Here is a 20,608-nt window from a genome sequence, read left to right on the forward strand (position 1 = left end):
TTACATTTTATTCAAGTCAATATGATTTCATTGAATCTATATGCCGTTATTCAGAATCATACGTCAGCCATAGGCTCCCATTGTCCCAGCAAACAGCCTTCAAAAACTTAGAAGTCCAAACACAAATATGATTTAATAGTTTATTTCACTTTTCTGCCAGTCTTACTCCGCTTTGTCAAGTCTCCTGAGGAAAAAGAAAAAAAAAAAAAAATGTTCAGTCGCTGTAAATCCTTCGCTTCATCGAATAAACTTGTCAATTTACCTGATCAAATCCAGGAACACTGATCGCAATCCTCGTCGGCCCCGTTTCTTCATTGCACAATCACCTTCATCGTCAGATTTTCTCAGCACCTCCTCCTCATAACTCAGCGTTTGTGATCCATCCGTCCCTTTGGAAAACCTGAGCTTGGACCGAATTGCAGGCCCGACCTGCCTCTCAGAGAGAGCCTCCGAGTCATCCATGTCAGGGACCTCCTCAGGAGGCAGACCATCTTCTCCTGCAGACCTTTTACCAAACAAGTCAATCTTTGCCCGCCAGATTTTTGCTGGGGATTCTACCAACTTGGCAAAAATATCAAACTCATTTGCATTTGAATTCTCAGACTCCTGCTTTTGGACCGAGTCTTGTTCCCCAAATGGGTCATTTTTTAGCGTATGACTTTCCACCTGTTCCTTAAAGTCATCTGCCTGCTCCAAACCCTCCTTTAGCTCTCCAGGTAGCCAGAGAGCCAGTGCGGCAGCTGGATTTTGACTTACGACCACCACGTCCCCAGGTGTGCTAGCAAACTGGTTTCCTGATACCTCAGAACCGACCCAATCTAGAGCTGCTGAACTGTCAGACTGCATCAAGTCATTGTCAAAAGCTTCAGAGGTCTCAGGAGGATGCAGGGGACTCTTTACATCTTTAACAACAAATGGGCCAATTGTAAGGACAGCCTTCGCCTCTGAAATGATAGGGTAGACATGAGGTTAAACAGGTTAGAAATAATTTACTGAGGCAAAGGATTAAGATACGGACCATCGGGAACGTTCTTGAGTGACAGGCCTCTGCACCTTGAGCCACAGCAGGCGCACACATCTTTGGCTCCGCTCAGGTCCTCCCATCTGAAACAGAAGCACTTGGGTTACCTAAAAGCATCAAAGGGGGGGGGGAAAGGAAGACTGTGCATACAGACACCTGAACTGGGTCACATCATAATTGCAGGACTTTGAGCCAGGTGTGGTGCCCAGGTCTGAGACGAGGACGGTGCAGTGGATGAATGGCTTTGGAAGGAGAGATCACAGATCACCAACAGTAGGAGACCAAAAACAAAGCTAACCTTTTAAGATAAACTCACCTCAGGAATGATGTAAGATGTGTTCAGAACAAAATTAGTCACATCGGGCCTCTTGGAGGCCACAAACCGCACTGCAGAATAAGAATCCAGCAGAGTTGCACACCTGCAGCACAGGAACAGTATCGGGTGGTTGCAACCAAAAGCGAACATTGGCACCGGTCATACCCTTTATTTGTCACGATGGCATGTCTCCCTCGGGAATGAGGCTCCTCGGAGGCAGAGATAAAACAGGACTGGATGAAAAGCTGCTGTTCAGGCCCCGTTTTGGCAGAAATCTGGAAGTGGATCAACTGTCCCCTTTCGTAGATGATAGACTCTGCCTGGCCAGTCCAGGAAGCTGTGATTGAAGAACAACAATGTTGGATTTGTGCCGACAACCTAAACGCATCAAAACCTTGACCACGAACCATTCATAGCCCTAAAGTTAAATCTTGTCATAGCGCCCTCGTCTGGATGTGTTGAGACAAAGACGCTTGGATGAGGAAACAGCCTGTGAAGACAGTTATTTATGGTTTATTTACAGCCTTTGATGTCGATGTTTTAATAAATGCACCTTTTGTGGCCGCAGCTGAGGTGCACCGAGGAAGAAACCGATCCCCACATTTGGTCTTTCATCCAATTTATCCAGAGTGTGTTTGTGAATGCCTCCACGCCGTTTTCCACCTGCAACACAGCTGGGTCTAAACTTGGAGTGTTGGGAAATTTAACAGAAATAGTTTGAGCCACTCACCACTCGAGCGGTTCCGCACTCATCGACGCCATAAATAAAGGCGTGCTGGTTTGGTAGATCCTGGTTGCTATAGCAGTTATCGCCCAGCTGCAGCGCATCTGCAGTCAGCACCACATGGCCTGCTCTCTTCTCCACTAGCACGCTTAGCATCGCTTCATCACAGAACACCTCGACTTTGGGAAGGCCCGAGATGGAAGGCAGCTGCCCCAGCATGTGGAAGACGGGCCTCTGGGTTTGGCTGGAGCTGAAGATGGTGTCATATTGGGGAAAGTCAAAGTTTTGGTCAAACAGAAAGAGGTTTTCAAAAAATCCAGGGTGATGCAGAGGAAACATTCCATCTTGGTTTATCACTGCGCGAGCAGCGACAAAGCAGCCGGCAAAAACACAGAGAAACACCTCTGCCGTCCCCATGGCAAAAGTCAAAGTGTCTCAGGGTCTCTGGTCAGCAGCTGGCAGCTGGTGGCCACAAATAAGGTGTGGTGGGCGGAGCCATCGACAGGTGATAGCAATTAAGCATCACAAGCAGCTGTGTAGATTATAATGCCGATTTGTCAGGAAGGAAATAGTTTCTTCTAAGCAACTAATTAACAGCTAGTTAATTTTATTTATGTAATTTCTTAAATGCACATTGTTAGCAAAAGCTTGACAGAGTAACTTATTGCTTTTTTGAATTTTAAAAAAATCTCCAATTTTGTGCTGATAAATCAAAGAAAGTCCCCCAAACCCCAAGATTTAAGTAAAAGTATCATATTCTAGGAAATTACAGCATTTTACTTATTTATTTATTTATTTATTTTGGGGGGGGGGGGGGGGGGGGGCGGGGGTGTAAAAAACCAATACATTTTAATGTCTTCAGTATGGGTACTCTGTTACCTGTATTAGGAAGAAACCACCTTATAAATCATATTATAGCTATAATAACAGATTAATATAAATAGTCCCTTTAGTTAGATATTTGAATGTCCACAACAACCCCCCCCCCCCCCCCCCCCCCCCCCCACACACACACACACACACACACAAAACCAGATTTTAATACGTGTTTTTCTCGTATTCTTGACTCTTTATGAATTCAGAATTGTAGGTATGAAACTGTGTTCTGGGGCGGAGCCTCTGTGAACGGAGGCGGTGGGCGGGGCCTACCTGCCCGCAGGTGAGCAAGGAGAGACGACAACGGCCCTCCGAGAAGCGGGACGTCACCGACTTTGTCAGAAATGAGACTTATAGAGCCGTACTGATGTGAAGGTTCATTTCGAGGAATAATGGTACAGTCCGGTGAGTTTCTGGCCTGTTTGTGTGTTATCTAAGAAACGAGCGGAAACGTCACGTCCTGAAGTTTTAAGGTGTGGTGCGTTCGCGGCTCTCGGAAGATACGCGCTGAAAATGATATGCTCTCAAATATCTTTGATTGCGTCACATTCATGTTTACAGCAGTCTTTTTAAACATTATATTAATGCCCGTTGTATTTTCATTGATACGATGGAATGTAACAGCCTGATCACTTGATCGATATGTGGAGTAGCACAGTGGTAGGTGTTCCATTCTAACCCTTTATCATTAAGATTTACCTTAAGCATGTAATAACTATCAGGTATGACATAGCAGCTCATCGTCCTGATAATTGTTGAAAAGAGTGAGTGATACTTTAATGGGGTTCTTTGATCAAAGTGTTACATTGTAGAACACCAACATGGGGACCAGAGTGTTAGCCGACATTATAATCACAATATTATGACCATAAACAGAGTTTTCCTGCACCTGCCTGGTTGAGAAGGTTTCCACCCCACCCCTCAGGACAGATATGGTGATGCCCAACGTGAAACACCACACCCAATGCTTTGTTCTCTCTGTGTACGGCGGGGTGGGGGGATCTATCTCTGCACCGAGGAATGAGCTTCACGCAGCACAGACACACATGGGCCAGGCTCTTCAATGTGTCTGTGGCCCTTGGTGTTGTGCATCGGGTGAGGTCATGCGTCGCCTCCGCAGGGAGGGCGGGGTGATAGTTGTCACGCCGTCATTCTCCGGCGGTGTCATGATGCGCTCAGCACGGGTCTACTTCCTCTCTGCTGCGGCCCCCTCAGCCCTGCCAGGGGGCTTCTCACCGTACACATAACAGGATTGCAAATGTCTCAGCCCCTTTGTAACAAGTTTACCTCCATGAATGTGGGGTTCAGGCGCTTGTCTAAGTCCAGGGGTCACCCCCTTCCCCCTTCCCCCCCCCCCTCCTCCAGGAATATGTTGCGCCACCCTCAAGGACAACAAGGCCCTGATGAAGATGGGCCTGGGGCTGGTGCTGGTGGGCCACGTCAACTTCCTGCTGGGAGCTTTGGTGCACGGTGTCGTGTACAGGCACATCACCGTCCGAGTTCAGGCCCCCATGATGGTGTATGCCGTCTCTAATGTCATCGCCATCGTAGCAGGCCTGTTGGTAAGTGACTAGATTTAGCATTAGCTAACTAAAGCTAGCGTGGCCTCTGCCTGTGAGGGTTGTGGTCTTTTAAACTGTGACATGCTGCAGCGTAGTTTCGTATGAATAAATGACTGACTTGATGTTTTCTACCTTTAGGGAATCATCAGTGGAATAGTGGCCATTGTTCTGTCCAAAAACAAGAAAAACAGGACACTGGTAAATATTGCCGCTCTCTCTTCACCTGGCTCCTGTTAGAACTCGTCTTGTTTGTGAATGACTGTGTGTGTCACATACTTGCTTGTGGACTTTGCTCCGGTAGATACATGGCTTTTAAACCTACAAGGTGGATTTCATGAATGTCCCGCTGATCTCGCCCCCGCAGCAGTGGGTCCTGCTGGTCTTTGGCTTCTTGGCGGGCCTCATCGCGCTCGCCGCCGCCGTGGCCCTGTCGGTTTCTGTGGTGGAAGCCATTATTTACCAAGGAGAAAGCCTGTTGAAGCAGTGCAACTTTAAGGATTCTGACGACGCCGACTCGTCTTCCAGCATCACGTACGAATGCCCCTTTGACCCGACACGGCTCTACGTAAGTTTTTAAATTTTCTTTAAAAAAACTAAGACTCAGGATCGAATTTTATGGGGTGTGCTTGTTTCCCTACCAGAGCACCACCATTATCCTGTGGGTTCCTCTCATCTTGATGTGCGTAGTGGAAATGGTGTTCTCCTTCCGCTGCTCTGCCGTCTGCTGTTCGTTCCTTTACCTGTGTCCATGCAGGAGAAAACCCACCCAGGCCAGGAGGGTAAGACTCTTCATCACTGGTCTTATAGGTGAAGATGATGAGGGGAGTGTGATGCATGGAGGACAGATACAAATTAATAAAGCATCTTTATGGACATTCCAAAGTTCTGGAGTCAGATTATCCAAACAGAAGAAAAACACAATGTGCCCAAAATCACTCCCTATTCCCTAAATAGTGCGCTCATTGGGGCGTTTAATAGTTTTTAGTTAATGTTTAATAACAAAACTTGTATTTTGAAGAGATTGTAAAGAAAAGAGAACATCCTTCAGTGGTGGGTCAGCTAATCCCAAAATCAGAACAAAAACCAACAATGATTTTTATCGGGTGTTAAAAATGACGGTTAGGATGTTGAAGATCAGGGGGCCCAAATCCAGGCCTCCAAGATGAGCCGGGTCTTCTGTTCTACCGCGGACTTTAACTGGATCCCGCAAGCACCCGGCAGGACAGAAAACCCGGCTTCACTTCAGCCTTGGGGGACTGGATTTGGCGCCCGCATGGTAGATGGCGCCGTCTCAGCCGTCTGCTTCTCGTTCCTAAACCCCAGGTGCGCATCCACAAGGCGGTGGAGGTTCCTCCTCGCCCCCCAGCGGAGGACGGGGACAGCGACACGGCGGCTGAGCCTGCAGAGCAGGAGGAGCTGCTGGACTCCGGCGCCGCGGCGGAGCAGAGCGACTGGCTCTGACCCGCAGAACCCGGACACAGCTTCATTTGTGACGCACAAACTGTCAAAAAGAGGCTTTTAAGGCCGCAGCCGTTTTATTTTTATTGTGTGTTTAAAAAAAAAAAAAAAAAAGGAACCAAGTTATCGATAAAGCCGAACTTTCATGGAGTTTTTATTGGAGTTGAAAGTGGTGAAGTTTCAGTGACACCTGCATGCTCTCTTGTGAAAAACGTACAAATATATATACAATAAACGAATCCATCACGTCCGTTTGTAGAAACTGCTTCAGTGAAATTTCTGCATGGGATCCTTAAAAGTTTGACAAGAATGCAAAAAATAAGCCCTAAAACGTTGGCAAATACTAATGGCGGTCTAAAATATGACATTTAAATGGTCTGTACACAATCCTCTAACCACTTAGGTACAAAGGCGTTTATTGTCAAAACATGCTTCAAATAAATCTTCAGACACAAAGGCGGGAGTCAAAGTTACCAAAATATCCACTGATTTAAATAAATTAAATCCATCAGATATATAAAAGCAGACCTGGTCCGTCTTTCTGCAGAGCTGCTTCACGAAAGGAAACCAGAGCGTAGAAAAGGGGAGCGCTAGAAAGAGAAGAAAACGTCGTTTCGGGCCGTTAGCGGCCAGGTGGAGGAGGTGTGGTGGGGAAACCGGGTGGTCTCCTGACAGAGGTGAAGTCCTGGGTCCTCCAAACGCCACCTCGCCAGGCGCCAGAGCTTTAGGGGCCGTCCTGAGCGTCGGCGGACGGCCTCACGGTGTCTTGGACTCCTCTTTGGGCCTAAAGGAGCCGGAGGGAGGAAGAGGATTATTGTTTCTGGAAAAGCTCCTGGATAATCCTGACTGTGCGCCTGCTCACTTGGAGGTGTCCATCTTCTCCTCCTCTGGCACCTTCTCTTCTTCTTTCACTTCTGCATGAACATAAAATCACGTCATTCCCATTTTAATGAGACGGAACGAGTCGGCTGAGATGATGATGATGATGAAGAAGAAAATCATAGATACCTTTTGTTTCCTCCTCACCTTTCTTCTCCTTTTCTTCTCCCTCCTTCTCTCCTTCTGTTTTGGCCCTCTTGGCTTTTTTGAAGCTGACCGAGTTTCTCCGGCCTCCTTCTCCCTCGTCCTCGGAGTCGGAGAACTCTTCCTCGCACGCTATCCTCTTGTCGTGAGCGCGGACTGAAGGTCAGCAGACGGTTCAAATGTCACAGCTGGATCGGAGGGTTACGCCTGTGCGCGAGGAGGACGGGACTTACTGGAGATGCGTTTGTTGTGGTCCTCCGCCTCCTCGTCTCCGCTGTCCTCCTGCACGGCGTCTTCGGGGATGGCCTGCATCTGGACGCCGGGGGCGTGAGGAAGCATGCGCAGATTCTCGAACAGGCGCTGCCTGGAAGACAAAAACCCGAGGTGGATTCACACGACGTGAAAGGTCCCAGAAGACACAGGACGGCACCAGGCTCGCGTCAGGAAGTCACAGATAACTGAAAATGGGATTTTCCCAGGACTCACTTGATTTTCTCCAGGTAGTCGTTGGTGTTCTGATTGGTCATGTTAGACGGGCTGATGTGCAGCTTGAAGTCGGGTCCAAAGTACTCAAAGTAGTCGTTGTATGGAAGTTCTGAAGAGTTGAGTCCACATTTTAGCCATTGCTTCTATAATAGTCAGTTTATTAAGTTGTTTTTTAATGAAAGTCGTCAAAGAATGAACAATAAAAACCTCAAACTAGTTCAAACAAACCGTTCCCATCTGCAAACTGGTGTTTCTTGAAGTGCTCTTTAACTTTAATGGTGGTTGTACTGAGCAGATGAGGAACCGAAGAACACAGAGCTGCCGCAGCAGAGCGCGCGTTCATCTCATCTGCATACTGAGCGCCGACGCTTTTCCTTTAATCTGACGCCGAGCAGGAAACCGCCGCCAGGAAACAGCGTTCGTGCCTGACGGCCACGACTGTGGCTGGAAATGTGAGCAACCCGCTTCGCTGCTAGACAATGAACCGCGGGCGGCAGCGCGGCGAAAGCCCAACGCTCGGCGTGCAGCCAAACCAAAGAGCCGTCGCGCGTTTAAACTGCACGCCATTCAAATACAGACTTCTCCTTTTACGACGTGTGATGTCGAGTGTGAAACCATGGACACAAGGCTCACCGTTGGGGATGGAGGCATCGAGAGCCACGGCGGTCTCGTAGGTCCAGCAGCGCGCCACGTTGCGGATGGTGTAGCCTCCTCCGCCGAGCATCAGCAGCGGCAGGTTGAAGCTCTTCATGTACTCCACGCACTTGGCGTGACCTGAGGACGCAGCACAGCACAGTCAAACCAGAGACTTGAGCTGCTTCATTCTCAGAAACCAAGTGGTCCAGTCACCTTTAATGGTGAGGTTAAAGCATCCCAGCCTGTCTCCTGACAGCGAGTCGGCTCCACACTGGAGAACCACCGCGCTGGGCTGGTACATCTCCATGACCTTGGCCATGATCTACACGGGGAGCAACATTGGTCACGCTCAGATTCCGAACACGCCTCACGCAAGAGGTGGGCTGACTCACGGGTTTAAAGATGGCCTCGTAGGACTCGTCGTCGATCCCGTCCCTCAGAGGGTAATTCACAGCGTAGTATTTGCCCTTCCCAGCGCCGATGTCCTGCGGGGCACAACGGCGCCTTAGCTCGCTGGGTGACCGCGACAATGCGGCGTGTATCCGACAGGCAGTTTCAGCTTACCCTCAGGTCGCCCGTGCCAGGGAAGTACTCTCCATACTTGTGGAATGAGACGGTCATCACGCGGTCCGTGGTGTAAAAGGCCTCCTCCACGCCGTCGCCGTGGTGGATGTCGATGTCAATGTAGAGAACTCGCTGGTGATATCTGGGAAAGAGACGCCCTTGACTCCACATTCTAAAGAGACGATTTCACAATCCACCGCTCATTAATTAAACAAACTCACTTCAGTAATTCCAGAATAGCCAGCACTATGTCGTTGACATAGCAGAATCCCGAGGCCTCGGATTTCTTGGCGTGGTGAAGCCCTCCGGCCCAGTTGATGGCGATGTCTGTCTGCTGCTTATTCAACTTCACAGCACCAGCTGAAGGGCAACAACAACAGTCAGCCTGCCTGTGCCGACGACAGCAGACACGAGGGGGGGAAAATGGTTGAGACTCACCGACGGAGCCCCCCACGGACAGCTGGCAGAACTCAAACAAACCGTCAAACACCGGACAGTCCTCTCCCACGTTAACTGCAAAGCAAGAGGGGAGTAACAGCGGCGCCGTTCACCTGGCCAGCCGGCCAGAGCAGACGAACACTCACATCTCTGCATCTGCTTGCTGTACTCCGACATGTTGTCCGGTCGGATCGAGCGCAGGAATTTGATGTAATCGTCGCTGTGGTACTTGGTCATCTCCTCTCCGTTAGCTTTGTGCGGACGCTGAAAGGGGACAGGCGAGTTCATCAGGTGCACGGAAAAAACGGGTGGGAGAAATTCCCCAAAAAACTTAAATGTGACGTACGTAAATCTCCATCTTTCTGTAGAGGCCATAATTGAGCAGGAGGTTGTGGGTCATGCGGATTCTGTGGGGTTTCATCGGATGACCCTGGCCATAGTAATAATTCCCAACGTCACCTGGAACAAAATAAAACACCAAAGCTTAAACTTCTGGACAAACAAGACGACAGTGGAGGGGGGAATCTTTAATGGACTGTTTTCACCTCACAACCTGCTCAGTCAAAAAAAAAAATATGTAAATGACTTCCTCTCGATGAAACTATTACAAACTGCATTTGTCAGAGTAACGCGTTGGAAACGCTCGTCTATTAAGAGGTGAAAGCCAACATTATTCTCACTTTAGTGAGAGGAGCCATGTTCATGCTGGTGTGTGTCGCACCAACGATAATTACCAGTGCAATGAATTAACGAGTCTCGAACCCCCTTTGTTAGCTCTTTGGCTAGTTTCTCAACTAATGTGCGACGGGCACGGGTACGAACTAAATGCGGTTTAAAGGACATTCGGCACATTTGAGGGGTCTAAGAACAAAACCGACCGTTAGGGTTTTGAGCGGACCGAGCGACACTTTAATGAGATGACAACCGCCTGCTACTTACGCTAGCTAGGCTAGCTTTAGCTAACGTGCTAGGTAGCCAAGCGGCCAAATAAACTGCGGCGTTCGTGCAGAGTGGGTGGTGGGAAATTAAAGCGCACACGCTGTTTAGAGCCCGAGCACACGAGCACTCACCATCATAATAGTAGCAAACTTTTTTCTTTGTTCCTTGGGAAGTAAGCGCCATTTTACTGCTCTTTGGTTGGCTTTCACCGCACGGCAGGAGACAAGAGCCGCGACCGGAGGCGGAGAGTTTGTGTCAACCGGGGTGCGGTGCTGGCGTCGGCCGACAGGGGGCGACAACGTCTCCACCAAAGACACCGTCGTTTTGGTGCGTGTGGAAAAGTATTGATATTCTACATATAGATTCGTGTCATGCACATTTTGCTGACTGTCAGAAATGAAGGAAAATAAAAATTGACTGGTTTTAATATAATTTAGATCGTTGAATATCCTGAGCGTACACGATCTGCTAAAGAGATAGAGATTATTCATGCGACAGCTTGAGCAGAAGGAAATTCTAACCACAGATTGTACAGTCTCAGCGGAATTGAGTTAAAGTTCAGTTTCTGGTGTGAACGCCGGGACCCAACGTTAACTGTACAAACTGTTCAGGCTGGAATCAATGGTTTCATGCTAGTAAGATTCTTTTTAAGCACACCTTAGACTCCATATTTGATTTGAAGGCACGGCCTCGTTGTTCACTGTCGCCCCGACTGCTGTGTTGAGCAGCCAAGCGAGTGATCAATAATGGCGGGTTATTCAGTGTTGCAGCACGTTGTGATATCTTTTGCTTTATTTGGCAAAAACTATGAAAAGCTTGGTTAAAATAGTTTGAAAACGTTCTCCGTAGAGGTAATACATAGCTGAAGCAGATTAATAATACAGTATTTACACTCTAATATGGACTCAGACTGCAGCTACATCAGAACAACTCCAAGAATATATTTTTTAATAAAACAAAAATCAGTGATGGCTCAGCTGGCTGTACAACAAACCAGTCATTTTAAGAGTTCCAGGACGTCACCATCAGGTGAACGACGGTTTGTGTCAGTGCTCTGTGAAAGCACGTCTTATTCCTTTGGCCTTTCCCAAAGGTATGGTTTGCTTCCATGTCTCTTTGCAGGATTGCAGGACTATTCTTGGTACTGCCTCTCAGTGGCGGTGAAGAAGTCTTCCAGGACGCTCCTCAGGTAGTCAAATGTGGGTCTGTCCTCTGGTTTTTCCCTCCAGCACAGCAGCATGAAGTTGTAGAGCCCGTCAGGACAGTTCTCCGGCTTTGGCATCCTGTAGTTTTGCTCCAGCTGATGTATGACCTCTGGGTTGGACATCCCTGAAGGACACATAAGGAGTATATTGAGTGAGTAGTGAGTGATCTTAAGAATGAACGGGTTTGGACAAAGAAAAGTCACCTACCAGGGTAAGGTATGCGTCCATATGTCACTATTTCTGTCAGGAGGATCCCAAATGACCACACATCTGATTTTATGGAGAAGGTGCCGTAGTTTATAGCCTCTGGGGCGGTCCACTTGATGGGAAATTTAGCACCTGGAAGCAGAAAAGCAAGCGTGAAAGCGGCGTGTGAGATTCGGACTCTTCCTCAGTTAAACCTGTTATCCGCTCCCTCTGGTTACCTTCTCTGGCCGTGTACTCGTTGTTCTCGATGAGCCTCGCCAGGCCAAAGTCTGCGATCTTGCAGATGAGTTCATGAGACACCAGGATGTTTGCTGCTCGCAGGTCGCGATGGATGTAATTCCTCGCCTCGATGAAGGCCATTCCATCCGCCACCTGTAGGGGGCAGCACAGCGTCAGACAGGCAACAGATGTTAAAATAAGGGATTTGTTAAAGGGCACATTTGGGTTCTGAATAATCAAGAGGCAAAAGGAAATCGACCACCTCCTTACAAGATGATTAATGTGACTGTCAGGGGAAATTCACTGTTGCTTCTGTATGAATATTGTGTTGGGTCAGATGTTCAGCTACATACCAGAAAAATGTGACACTCAGGGCCGAGGGGCCCCGGGCTCTCGTCAGAAATGTGAGATTTACGTACGAGTGGGACGTGTTTTTCACTTATACTGCGACCTTTACACTTCTTTACCCTCCACAATATAAATAACATAAATAATAAATCACTATATTAATCATTATTTTGCAATATTTGCTTTCACATTCCGTTTTGGAGCTCTTTTCCATCAGCGTTTTAAGTTATTAGGCATACACGGGTTTTTACTAAGCTTTATACCTTTAGAAAAGGAATTGTAACCTAGGTTGCTTTTGTAAAATCACTTCCTCTCAGTTATAGACATCATCACCAAGGTGACGTGCATAGAAACTCTTTTGTCTTCCTGTGGTTGTGTGTTCCATTCCCACACTTACCCTAGCCTACATGTACTGCAAGTTAAAGTTGCTCTTTTACATGAGCTGTGGCCATGACTGCAATTCATTATAAAATATTGTAAAAATAACGTAAAAACAATCAAAACTTGTCAATTTTAGGAGTGAACTTGTAACTTTTAAATGGTTAGTGACCCATACACTGCTAAAAGACGAAACCCAGGAAGCCACGCTGTTACATAATGTTCTAAACACTAGAGATAAAACGTGGATTTGCATTTGCTCACAATAAAAATCATCCAGTTCTCATCTATTATCTCAAATCTTAATCTTAATCTTAAATAAAGGAGCCAAAGCCACTAAACTCGTTCAACTGTATGTGTGTGTGTGTGTGTTCTTGCACTTGCTACATACTGACTGCTAAAATCCTCTGTCTACTAGCCAGGACATTTTGACCGGTCTTCACAACTTCAAAGGACTGTTTAAGGGTTAAGACTTGGTTTGAAGGTTGGGGTTAGAGTTGGGTTGGGTCAGAGTTAGGGTCAGTTAGGTGCTGGGGAATACAATGCATGCATGAAAGTCCTCACAAAGATAGAAGGACAAGGAGGTGTGTGCCAGGCTGTTTCCAGGTTTGAAGCTTAGGTAACACTAGAATTGCCAATACAAAACCTGAAAAGGTCATCTCTCTGTTTAAGATGTAAAGGAACTTATCTGTGGTTTCAGTTGCTAACTCATTTATTCACTTTCACGGTGGTTTAGCTACGTCTGCATTAGATGACGGAAGATGAAACGCACAAAATCCTGTTTTGCAAAGATTAGCAGTGACACCTTCCTGACGGCGAGGACCACGCTGAGGGAAAAGGAAGACAATAAAGGAAATGTAAAAGAAAGAGACGTCTTGCCTGAGATGCCATGTCGATCAGGGTGTTTATGGACAAACTGCTTCCCTCCGTTGTTTTAAGGTAGTCCACCAGACTGCCTGAAAGAAAACGACCTTCAATTTATGATCACGTCAAATAAAAGCTGTGTTTAAGGGTGACAGATTTCCCAGGGACGTAAATAAACCACACCGGAGCAGAAGAGCAGCTCATTTCAGGCCACAGCCAGGCAGGAACCATCAGTCACGACGACGTGCACACGACTTTCTGCTGATTAGCGAGGAACAATACATCTGCGTGTTTGTGCCCAAAGTCAAACCGAAGGAAATTCCATAAGAGGACCGACTGTGCCAAGGAAGATGAGGCCTTTTGCTCCCCGGCCTGAAACCAGGAAGACCCTTTTTGAAGACAGGGAGCTGGGGGAAAAGCTCCCTGTCAAGGTCACAAAGGAAAGCCGGGCCGACACGCCTGTTATTTTCCAGCTTTGTTATCTGTGATAATAAAAAAGGGGACAAACTGAAGAGACAGGAACTCTGAGGCATCGTTCCTCCCGACCACAAAGGCCACGTTTGTTGTCCCGTCCCGGCCCAGACAAAGAGCTGGATGCCATCTGCTCTGTGAGGGACCTGCGTTTTATGCGTCTTCCTCGGACAAACAGAAACCAGATCCCTTCTGTGCCACTGCTGCCTTGGCGACCAAGAGCACCCCGCACTCTTTTCAGAATCTGTCACCTCTCGCGTCTGCGGTTCCCCGGTGAAAATTTGCTGGTGTTTTTGTGTTTTAGAAAGTCAACGAGCAATGAGCAAAACGGAGTGGCCTGATGCCAGACTGCTATTGTCTGAGGATTGTTTACCACTGCAACATTCTGCATGTGCCCGACCGTGGAAGCTAGCCAGGTTCCATCGGCGCTGAACAATAATCGGTGAATCACCTCCTCCGCCTTAACTGCCCACCCACCGTCTCACAACAGACAGCGCGGTAGAGACTTCCGTCTCGGCAGGCAAACACTGACAACCTGACCAGGGAGAGAGAGTCGAAGGTCACGCTTGCTTTTTCACACGGAGCGGCGAACAGAGGAGGGCGATGAGGACAGGACGAAAATAGCCCGAGCACTTCAGCGGGACAGCGTGCTTTGGGAGGCGAGGCAAAGGAGTTTGCTCCCTAATTTAGGCCGGCGCGCACGGCGGCATAATACAGGTCACGGGTCATCGTGTTATTCATCAAACTCACGTAACCCGGGGAGGGAAAGGCAGAGCGATGAGAGGAAATGGCAAATTTGTCAGAAGGAGGGAAGCGGTTGGCGTCTGAAAGCACCGTGACTCAAGAGGTGAAACACACTGATCTGGCCTCGACATGTTCGATCCTGACTCTGCTGTACCCCTGCAGAGATCACCAGGCGGAGCTGCTTTGGGGGTTAGAGGGAAAGGGCAGATCGAGAAAACGATGGCTCCAGACAAGCGTAGACACATTTATGTGACTCAGCGAAACCGGCTGGCGCTGGCACACTCACAGGTGGACTCATTTCAGAAAAACTAGCAGCTCATTTCAGGGAACCACCCTCTGAGGAGAAGTTCCTGAACTTTTAATCATAATATCTGGAATTCCCAGCTGAAGGTCTGAGGGTGGCAGCTGAGTGCTTGCACCCACCATTTTCCATGTACTCTGTGACAATGAAGATCGGCTCCTGGGTAACCACAGCGAAGAGGCGGACGAGGTGCATGTGCTGCAGGCTCTTCATCATGTTGGCCTCAGCCAGGAATGCTTCCACCGACATCGTGCCAATCTTCAGGCACTTGATGGCCACCCTCCTCTCGTTGTTGTGGATGCCTGAAAACACCAGAAGGACATTTGGCTGAAGAGAGCAGCTGTGAGTTGATTTAACGCAGCCGAGTTTAGCTGCCGCACGTTTGCAACAGGTTGGGGGGGAGGCACTTTGCACCCACATATCAGAAGGGAATTCTCCTGCAGGTGGCGCCATTCGCAGAGGCGGCGTAGGTTTAGCTGTCTTTCAAGGATTTCCCCTCCATTTTGAAAGGAGAAGTGACTAAACTGATTTGAGTGACAGCAGATATCAAAGAGTAAAGACTGGAATTGGGCTGTTGGGGTGCACGGACTCTGGGTGTAGAAACAAAACCGACAGATTCACGCCTCTAAACATACAGATCGGCCTCAGAAATGCAGCAAAACTATGGGATCATCCTTCTGGTGTCCCTCTCCTGCGCACCAACTTTAATGCTTCCCTGTTGTGGTCACCAATTTCCCTCCCTCAAGAACAAATTTGTCATGTGAAGCGGAACAGGATGAGCCTTCAGCCTCAGCTTGTAAAGCTTCCGCGCTCAGTATATCAGGAGCCGTGATCAAATATCTCCTTAAGCAAGCAGGAGATCCATGTGACTGCCGTTAAACCGCGATCGTTTCCAGCTCTGGCGCAATAACACACCAGTGAGCTGTGCCAACCTGACCGAACCTAACCGGTTTCATATCCAGACGTGTAAAACCAGAGTTGAGCAATGCTGGGAGCACACTGGGAGCCTCTGGTCCCACCATCCCTCCCCTTCTCCATGGAGCGAAACGGCCTCTCCAGAGAAGGCCGACCGCCGTGCAACAGAACAAACAGAGCAAACAGACGTTGCTCCAGTTATTCAAATATACCCAGTGTTTGGATTAAGGAACAAATACGGTGCCCAGAATGTATTGTAAGAGCGGGGCGGTTCTGTAAATAGAGAGCGGCTATGAAACGTGCTTCAGTCCAGCGTTAATGGACTGGCCTGTTTTGGAGGTTGAACTGGGGCAGATTATTTCGTTATCCGCGTAATGTCAGCATGTTTTTCAGCATTGTTCAACTTTATGCATCTGGGAAACTCGGTAGAACTTTCTGCGAGATGCTGATTCGTGGAGTTTGGGTGCTATTGCGTAATAGGGGTTCTGTCTCTTCTGTTAACCGACTGAAACCTGCAATTAAAGGCTGCATGGAGGAAACCGTTCCGCACACGCTGCAGAAAAAGCCCGGTTTAAAAACCTTTGAACGGTCACGCAGCCGAACCCACAGCACAAGCTGTTCACTCTCCTCATGCTGAAATGGGGAACCTTTAATCTCACATTAACTGGGCCAGTTCCTCATCTATCTCTGCGCCACTCACCCATCCAGACCTCCCCAAACTGTCCCGCTCCGAGTTTGCGCTCCAGCTTCAGAGACTCGCGGGGGATCTCCCACTCGTCCTGCCACCAGGGCTTCTGTGGAGCTTTGGACTGGCACGGCTTCACCAGCTTTGTGCACAAGCCATCCGAGTCACCTGGAGAGAGGGTGGGTTGGGAATCAGTCACGATGGAGGCCCCTGATTAATGCCCCCGTGAAGCCGTACTGACGTGAGTAATGCTGGACCAGTTCCTTCAGAGCGTTGAAGGATATCTTGGCCGTGATGTAGAAGCCGCCGTTATCCATGTTGCGGATTCTGTAGTGCTTGACTTCGTCACCGACGTTGCTGTCGAGGTCCCTGATGGACAAGGAGTAGGACCCTAAAATGGAGATGGGTGCAAATGAAATCAGAGACAAGGATGATTTCTTTGCAGACAACAGTTCCACAGTTACACAATAGTTTGGCTAGTTTGGGGAATTCGGTTTGCTTTTAATACCCTAACGCCTGCAGCTACTTTAAACGAACAAAGAATGTAGAATTGCAGCAAAAGCCACAGTGAAACTGAGGGCGTGAAGTGATACAGGAAACAGGAAGTGGTTCATGGGGAAGCAAGTCATCTTTAGGAGGCAGGATTAACCCAGTCTGATGCTAAAGGACACTGGAACTGGTTTCCAGGCTCCCCTGTTGTGCATGAGGTTCACCTGGGGTCGTTTCACTCTCCCGGATCAGGAAGGAGCCCTGCGTGTTCCCGGGAGCCAGGAGGCGCCTGTTGGCTTCATTTCTAGAAATGTTCTTGAAGAACCACCTGCAGCAGAAGCACACAGCGTGATCCACACTGGGAGCGAACCACATCCCCTCCCTCCGACACCCACGCGTGCGCGGTGAGAGCCGGGGATCGGCGTGATGACGTACGGTTCGATCTCCATGGTGGACATTGCGACGAAGTTGTAGGGGACGTATCCCCGCTGGCCAGTGGTGAGGGATTCTGCAAGGTACCACTCCGGATCCTCCCTGAGGTAGCAAACACACGACAGCAGCGCCATGATTATTTACATATCAGCCGTGTTTCACTGTAGCTGTCCGACGGACGCCCCAGAGACAGCAACCACCGCGCACATAACGTTGAACCTCAGACCTCCGAGAAGCTGCTGTTACATTTACAGCTCTACTCCTTTAAACCTACACCGTCATTTGCCCAAGCCCCTTTTCCCTATTGTCCGTGAGGAGAAAATAGAGACACGCAGGAAACACGAGCAGACAGCAAACAGGCCTGATAAGCAACAATTGTTCAGTCTGAGAGTTGAGTTCTGCCTCCGCCCAGCGAGGACGACCCCAAACATGTTGGAGCTCAAATGCCTGCGGGCCTGCGGAGGGATTAGGATCAAAGACATTTGTGTTCGTGGAGTTGATGCTAAGGTGCTAATCGGCAGCTTACTTGCTGATGATCTTGAGCTTGTCTCCCTTCTCGAAGCCCAGGTCGCCGTCATGCTTGGGCTCATAGCTGTATATGGCCACCACCAGGTTGTCTGACAACAATAGTATTAAAATGATTTGAAACATGTGTGAAATGCATTCGGGAGCGCTTACAGGCGTGACTGAAATAGAACCAGTGTTTATCTTGCGCCCACTGTGTTTGAATTCTGGTGCCGTATTGAAAAATGACTGCAGTTAAAGCTCGCAGGGGTGAGTTCGTGATGAGGCTGATCGTTAAATGCAACATCGCAGCTACAGTTCTGCACACATCGCCTTGGATTCTTTAGGGTTTAAGTGGCGGCTTTTGTCCCATCTGATGGAGGATGTGAAGCAAAAGTGAATTTTGAAAGCGTGTCATTACCTGGTAATGGCGAGGAAGGAGGCGACAGCTGGGGGGAGTGAATGGGAATCAGCTGATCTGTGTACTGGGGAGAGAACATGCTGGATGAGTTCTCAAAAGGTTTGAATCAAACATTTCAAAGACATTCTAGCCAGAAGATCCAGGACTTTTTTTTCCAGACGCGCGACGGCTGCTTTTCCCATCGTGGTGCATCATGAGGCGCGACGCACACGAGCAGCCGACGCTCACATTGACTCCCCCGAACGTGCGTAGACACTCACTGGATTGCAGGACTGGGGAGCTATGGGACAGTTGCAGTGCTCACACATCTCATCCAGGTTCTCGATCCACTCGCCGTCGGAATAGTCCGAGCTGCAGTTGCATCCCATCGTTCCTGAAAGAAAATAAATTATGAAGAGCCGAGTGCATCGCAAGCGCGTTATGGCTGCATCGGTAAAATACAGGAGGGAGAAAAGAAGGAAGGGGATTTATTTTTTTATTTCTAAGTGAAGAACATGTCACCGGGGGGCCTCGTCGCAAAATGGAGGCCGGCGGTGACCCGAGCTGAAGAAGGAAGGCCTGAAAAGTTCAATTAAAGCTGCAGAAAACACACTGAGAACAAAGAACCTCCCTGATCACAGCCGGGACAATCACAGAGGCTCACACAATTAAATCCGAATCCAAGCCCAGCGATTCTAATCCTGCCTGATCCAGCATCCGCACGTGCTCTGTATAAAGTTATACAGTAGACTTCTCTGTGTTTCTCAAGCTCTCTTGGCCCTCGTCGGACCCCTCGTGGAACGAGGTCACTGGGCTAAGCACCCCAGCGGTCCGTCCCAAAGGCTGAGAGCCATGAGAAAAATCTGAGGCCCGACCCGGCAACCGTGACCCCCTCAGCAACAACAACGCTCCAGAGGAGGCGAGGAGCGCCGCGTGATGGGGAGTCAGTTCTTTTACTGGAAACGGTCGGCGGACCGGGCCAGAACTCAGTCACACAAACAAAGGCAGCGTTTTCCATTCGGAGGGTCGCTCCTCTTATATCTGGAGGGGGACGTCTGCAAAGTATTGGACGATGGCGTAATTCATTTTTCAATTATTATGACAATGAATAACTGCTACGAAACTATTTTCATTCGTTACTCACGAGTTACAAAGAGTTCTTGGAGCGTCTCACTCCTGCGTATTAATCATAAACATTTATGAATCCTCTTTTTAATTTTACCATAATATGGATCCTCTTTGTCCTTTATGGGGTCGTCTGAAATATATTCAGCACCTTAAACCTCTCAAGTATGACCTCATTCCCTTTATTACCATGGAGTTTAGTAGAGTTTAGTAATTTAGTAGTAATTACACATTATCTTAACATTAAAGTAATGATCAGTGATTAAATCATATTAATTAATGCCTTAAGTAGAATATTTACCTAAAATTTAGGTTTTAAGTGCTGCAGAAAAGTAATTTATTTTTTTTTTGCCATTCACATCCTGATGCCATCGTCTTCAGCGACATGATTTTTCAGACAGATAAAATGACAGATAAAATGAAAAGCTTCATTACTTTGCGTGTTTCCTACGAATAGAATGAAAACGAATCCTTTTTGGTGTGTTATCAGGCTTTCTCTGTGAATATAGATGCTACTAACCTTGATCTCATTTGCTTCCTCTCGCTTCCCTTACCAAAGTCATTTCTAGCTGCTTCTATCTTTAACATTATTTCTGTAAGCAGTGTTAATTTTAACATTAAACATATTGTATAAACGCTCACATTGACTCACAACCTGTTTATTATCTATATTATGCAGTCTAACAAGCATTAAACTTACCTCCAGAGATAGAAAGTGTATATTCGACGTCCAATATTGTCAGATTCTGCACGCTGCCATGTAATTACTGGTTTATAAAGGTTTCTTTCACAGGTTTGTAGGTTTTCGACCAACGCGCCAGCAGGTCATTGTCTGCCTGTCTGTCTTAACGAAATGTCTGCATCTTCAGCGCTTCGACGCGGTGGAGTGCGAGCTGGGGCATTTCCTGTCGTTGAGGGGTTGAGGCTTGCTTTGCTAGCCTCAGCAGGTGCTTCACGCTGCAGCTGTGCACGAGCCGGGGGGGAACGTTACCGGGTCAGGACGTCACCAAAAATGAATGTTCCAATACCGTTATGCACGGAGGGGCTCCAACTGCACCTCTCTTGTGGGTAACATGTGCAAGTGCGTGACCTTTGGGATGAGGAGCACCGTCGGTGCAGGGCCAGACAGGCACAGCAGTCGGTGCAGTGCTTTATTTATTACTTTTTATTTTCCACAACAAAGCCACACTGATGCACCATTCCAGCCCTGATGGGTGGTTTCCTTCCTCCAAGTAAATATGTCAAAGGTCATATGTGTCAAAGTTGCTGTCTGTGACT

The 20,608-nt window shown here is 48.2% G+C and overlaps 4 protein-coding genes across 4 annotated transcripts; 1 reads left to right on the plus strand and 3 right to left on the minus strand.

The window, feature by feature from the left end:
- Positions 1-107: 107 nt before the first annotated feature.
- Positions 108-2,542, minus strand: zpcx (zona pellucida protein C). The gene is made up of 9 exons (XM_011615768.2): positions 2,068-2,542; positions 1,891-2,000; positions 1,745-1,827; positions 1,503-1,674; positions 1,338-1,440; positions 1,178-1,263; positions 1,019-1,104; positions 263-944; positions 108-184 (listed from the first exon to the last, which is right to left on the minus strand). Exons 1-9 carry the CDS (start codon positions 2,476-2,478, stop codon positions 163-165), a joined length of 1,755 nt encoding a protein of 584 aa, XP_011614070.2. The 5' UTR covers positions 2,479-2,542; the 3' UTR covers positions 108-162.
- Positions 2,543-3,186: 644 nt separating this feature from the next.
- On the plus strand, positions 3,187-6,071 carry tmem54a (transmembrane protein 54a). The gene is made up of 6 exons (XM_003962547.3): positions 3,187-3,342; positions 4,303-4,499; positions 4,638-4,697; positions 4,864-5,064; positions 5,141-5,278; positions 5,823-6,071. The coding sequence occupies exons 1-6, from the start codon at positions 3,330-3,332 to the stop codon at positions 5,958-5,960; spliced, it is 747 nt and encodes a 248-aa protein (XP_003962596.1). The 5' UTR covers positions 3,187-3,329; the 3' UTR covers positions 5,961-6,071.
- A 26-nt stretch (positions 6,072-6,097) lies between these two features.
- LOC101076176 (probable histone deacetylase 1-B) lies at positions 6,098-10,328 on the minus strand. Its single transcript, XM_011619177.2, has 14 exons — positions 10,175-10,328; positions 9,451-9,563; positions 9,251-9,368; positions 9,105-9,179; positions 8,888-9,026; positions 8,667-8,808; positions 8,495-8,587; positions 8,316-8,424; positions 8,100-8,240; positions 7,467-7,575; positions 7,214-7,344; positions 6,966-7,136; positions 6,820-6,871; positions 6,098-6,741 (listed from the first exon to the last, which is right to left on the minus strand). The coding sequence occupies exons 1-14, from the start codon at positions 10,224-10,226 to the stop codon at positions 6,714-6,716; spliced, it is 1,473 nt and encodes a 490-aa protein (XP_011617479.1). The 5' UTR covers positions 10,227-10,328; the 3' UTR covers positions 6,098-6,713.
- Positions 10,329-10,805: 477 nt separating this feature from the next.
- lck (LCK proto-oncogene, Src family tyrosine kinase) lies at positions 10,806-20,248 on the minus strand. Its single transcript, XM_003962413.3, has 13 exons — positions 20,031-20,248; positions 18,487-18,599; positions 18,227-18,290; positions 17,828-17,918; positions 17,305-17,403; positions 17,094-17,197; positions 16,622-16,771; positions 16,396-16,548; positions 14,903-15,082; positions 13,280-13,356; positions 11,674-11,827; positions 11,456-11,587; positions 10,806-11,372 (listed from the first exon to the last, which is right to left on the minus strand). Exons 2-13 carry the CDS (start codon positions 18,592-18,594, stop codon positions 11,176-11,178), a joined length of 1,509 nt encoding a protein of 502 aa, XP_003962462.1. The 5' UTR covers positions 18,595-18,599; positions 20,031-20,248; the 3' UTR covers positions 10,806-11,175.
- Positions 20,249-20,608: the final 360 nt, after the last annotated feature.

The sequence above is a fragment of the Takifugu rubripes genome, chromosome 2, assembly GCF_901000725.2.
Source record: "Takifugu rubripes chromosome 2, fTakRub1.2, whole genome shotgun sequence".
Lineage (NCBI taxonomy): Eukaryota > Metazoa > Chordata > Actinopteri > Tetraodontiformes > Tetraodontidae > Takifugu > Takifugu rubripes.

What these genes read in the sequence shown, in the direction of transcription:
- zpcx (XM_011615768.2), bottom strand. Translation starts at nt 2,478, where the DNA reads ATGGGGACGGCAGAGGTGTTTCTCTGTGTTTTTGCCGGCTGCTTTGTC. An exon ending in GCCATCGTGACAAATAAAGG is followed by an intron (nt 1,441 to 1,502) that starts GTATGACCGGTG and finishes CCTGTGCTGCAG; the next exon opens with GTGTGCAACTCTGCTGGATT. An exon ending in GTGTTCCTGGATTTGATCAG is followed by an intron (nt 185 to 262) that starts GTAAATTGACAA and finishes CTTTTTCCTCAG; the next exon opens with GAGACTTGACAAAGCGGAGT.
- tmem54a (XM_003962547.3), top strand. An exon ending in CCATCGTAGCAGGCCTGTTG is followed by an intron (nt 4,500 to 4,637) that starts GTAAGTGACTAG and finishes TTCTACCTTTAG; the next exon opens with GGAATCATCAGTGGAATAGT. An exon ending in ACAAGAAAAACAGGACACTG is followed by an intron (nt 4,698 to 4,863) that starts GTAAATATTGCC and finishes TCGCCCCCGCAG; the next exon opens with CAGTGGGTCCTGCTGGTCTT.
- LOC101076176 (XM_011619177.2), bottom strand. Translation starts at nt 10,226, where the DNA reads ATGGCGCTTACTTCCCAAGGAACAAAGAAAAAAGTTTGCTACTATTAT. An exon ending in AGGTGAGGAGGAAACAAAAG is followed by an intron (nt 6,872 to 6,965) that starts GTATCTATGATT and finishes ATGTTCATGCAG; the next exon opens with AAGTGAAAGAAGAAGAGAAG. An exon ending in GAGAAGATGGACACCTCCAA is followed by an intron (nt 6,742 to 6,819) that starts GTGAGCAGGCGC and finishes CGGCTCCTTTAG; the next exon opens with GCCCAAAGAGGAGTCCAAGA.
- lck (XM_003962413.3), bottom strand. Translation starts at nt 18,594, where the DNA reads ATGGGATGCAACTGCAGCTCGGACTATTCCGACGGCGAGTGGATCGAG. An exon ending in TCCTTCCTCGCCATTACCAG is followed by an intron (nt 17,919 to 18,226) that starts GTAATGACACGC and finishes TATTGTTGTCAG; the next exon opens with ACAACCTGGTGGTGGCCATA. An exon ending in TCCACCATGGAGATCGAACC is followed by an intron (nt 17,198 to 17,304) that starts GTACGTCATCAC and finishes CTTCTGCTGCAG; the next exon opens with GTGGTTCTTCAAGAACATTT.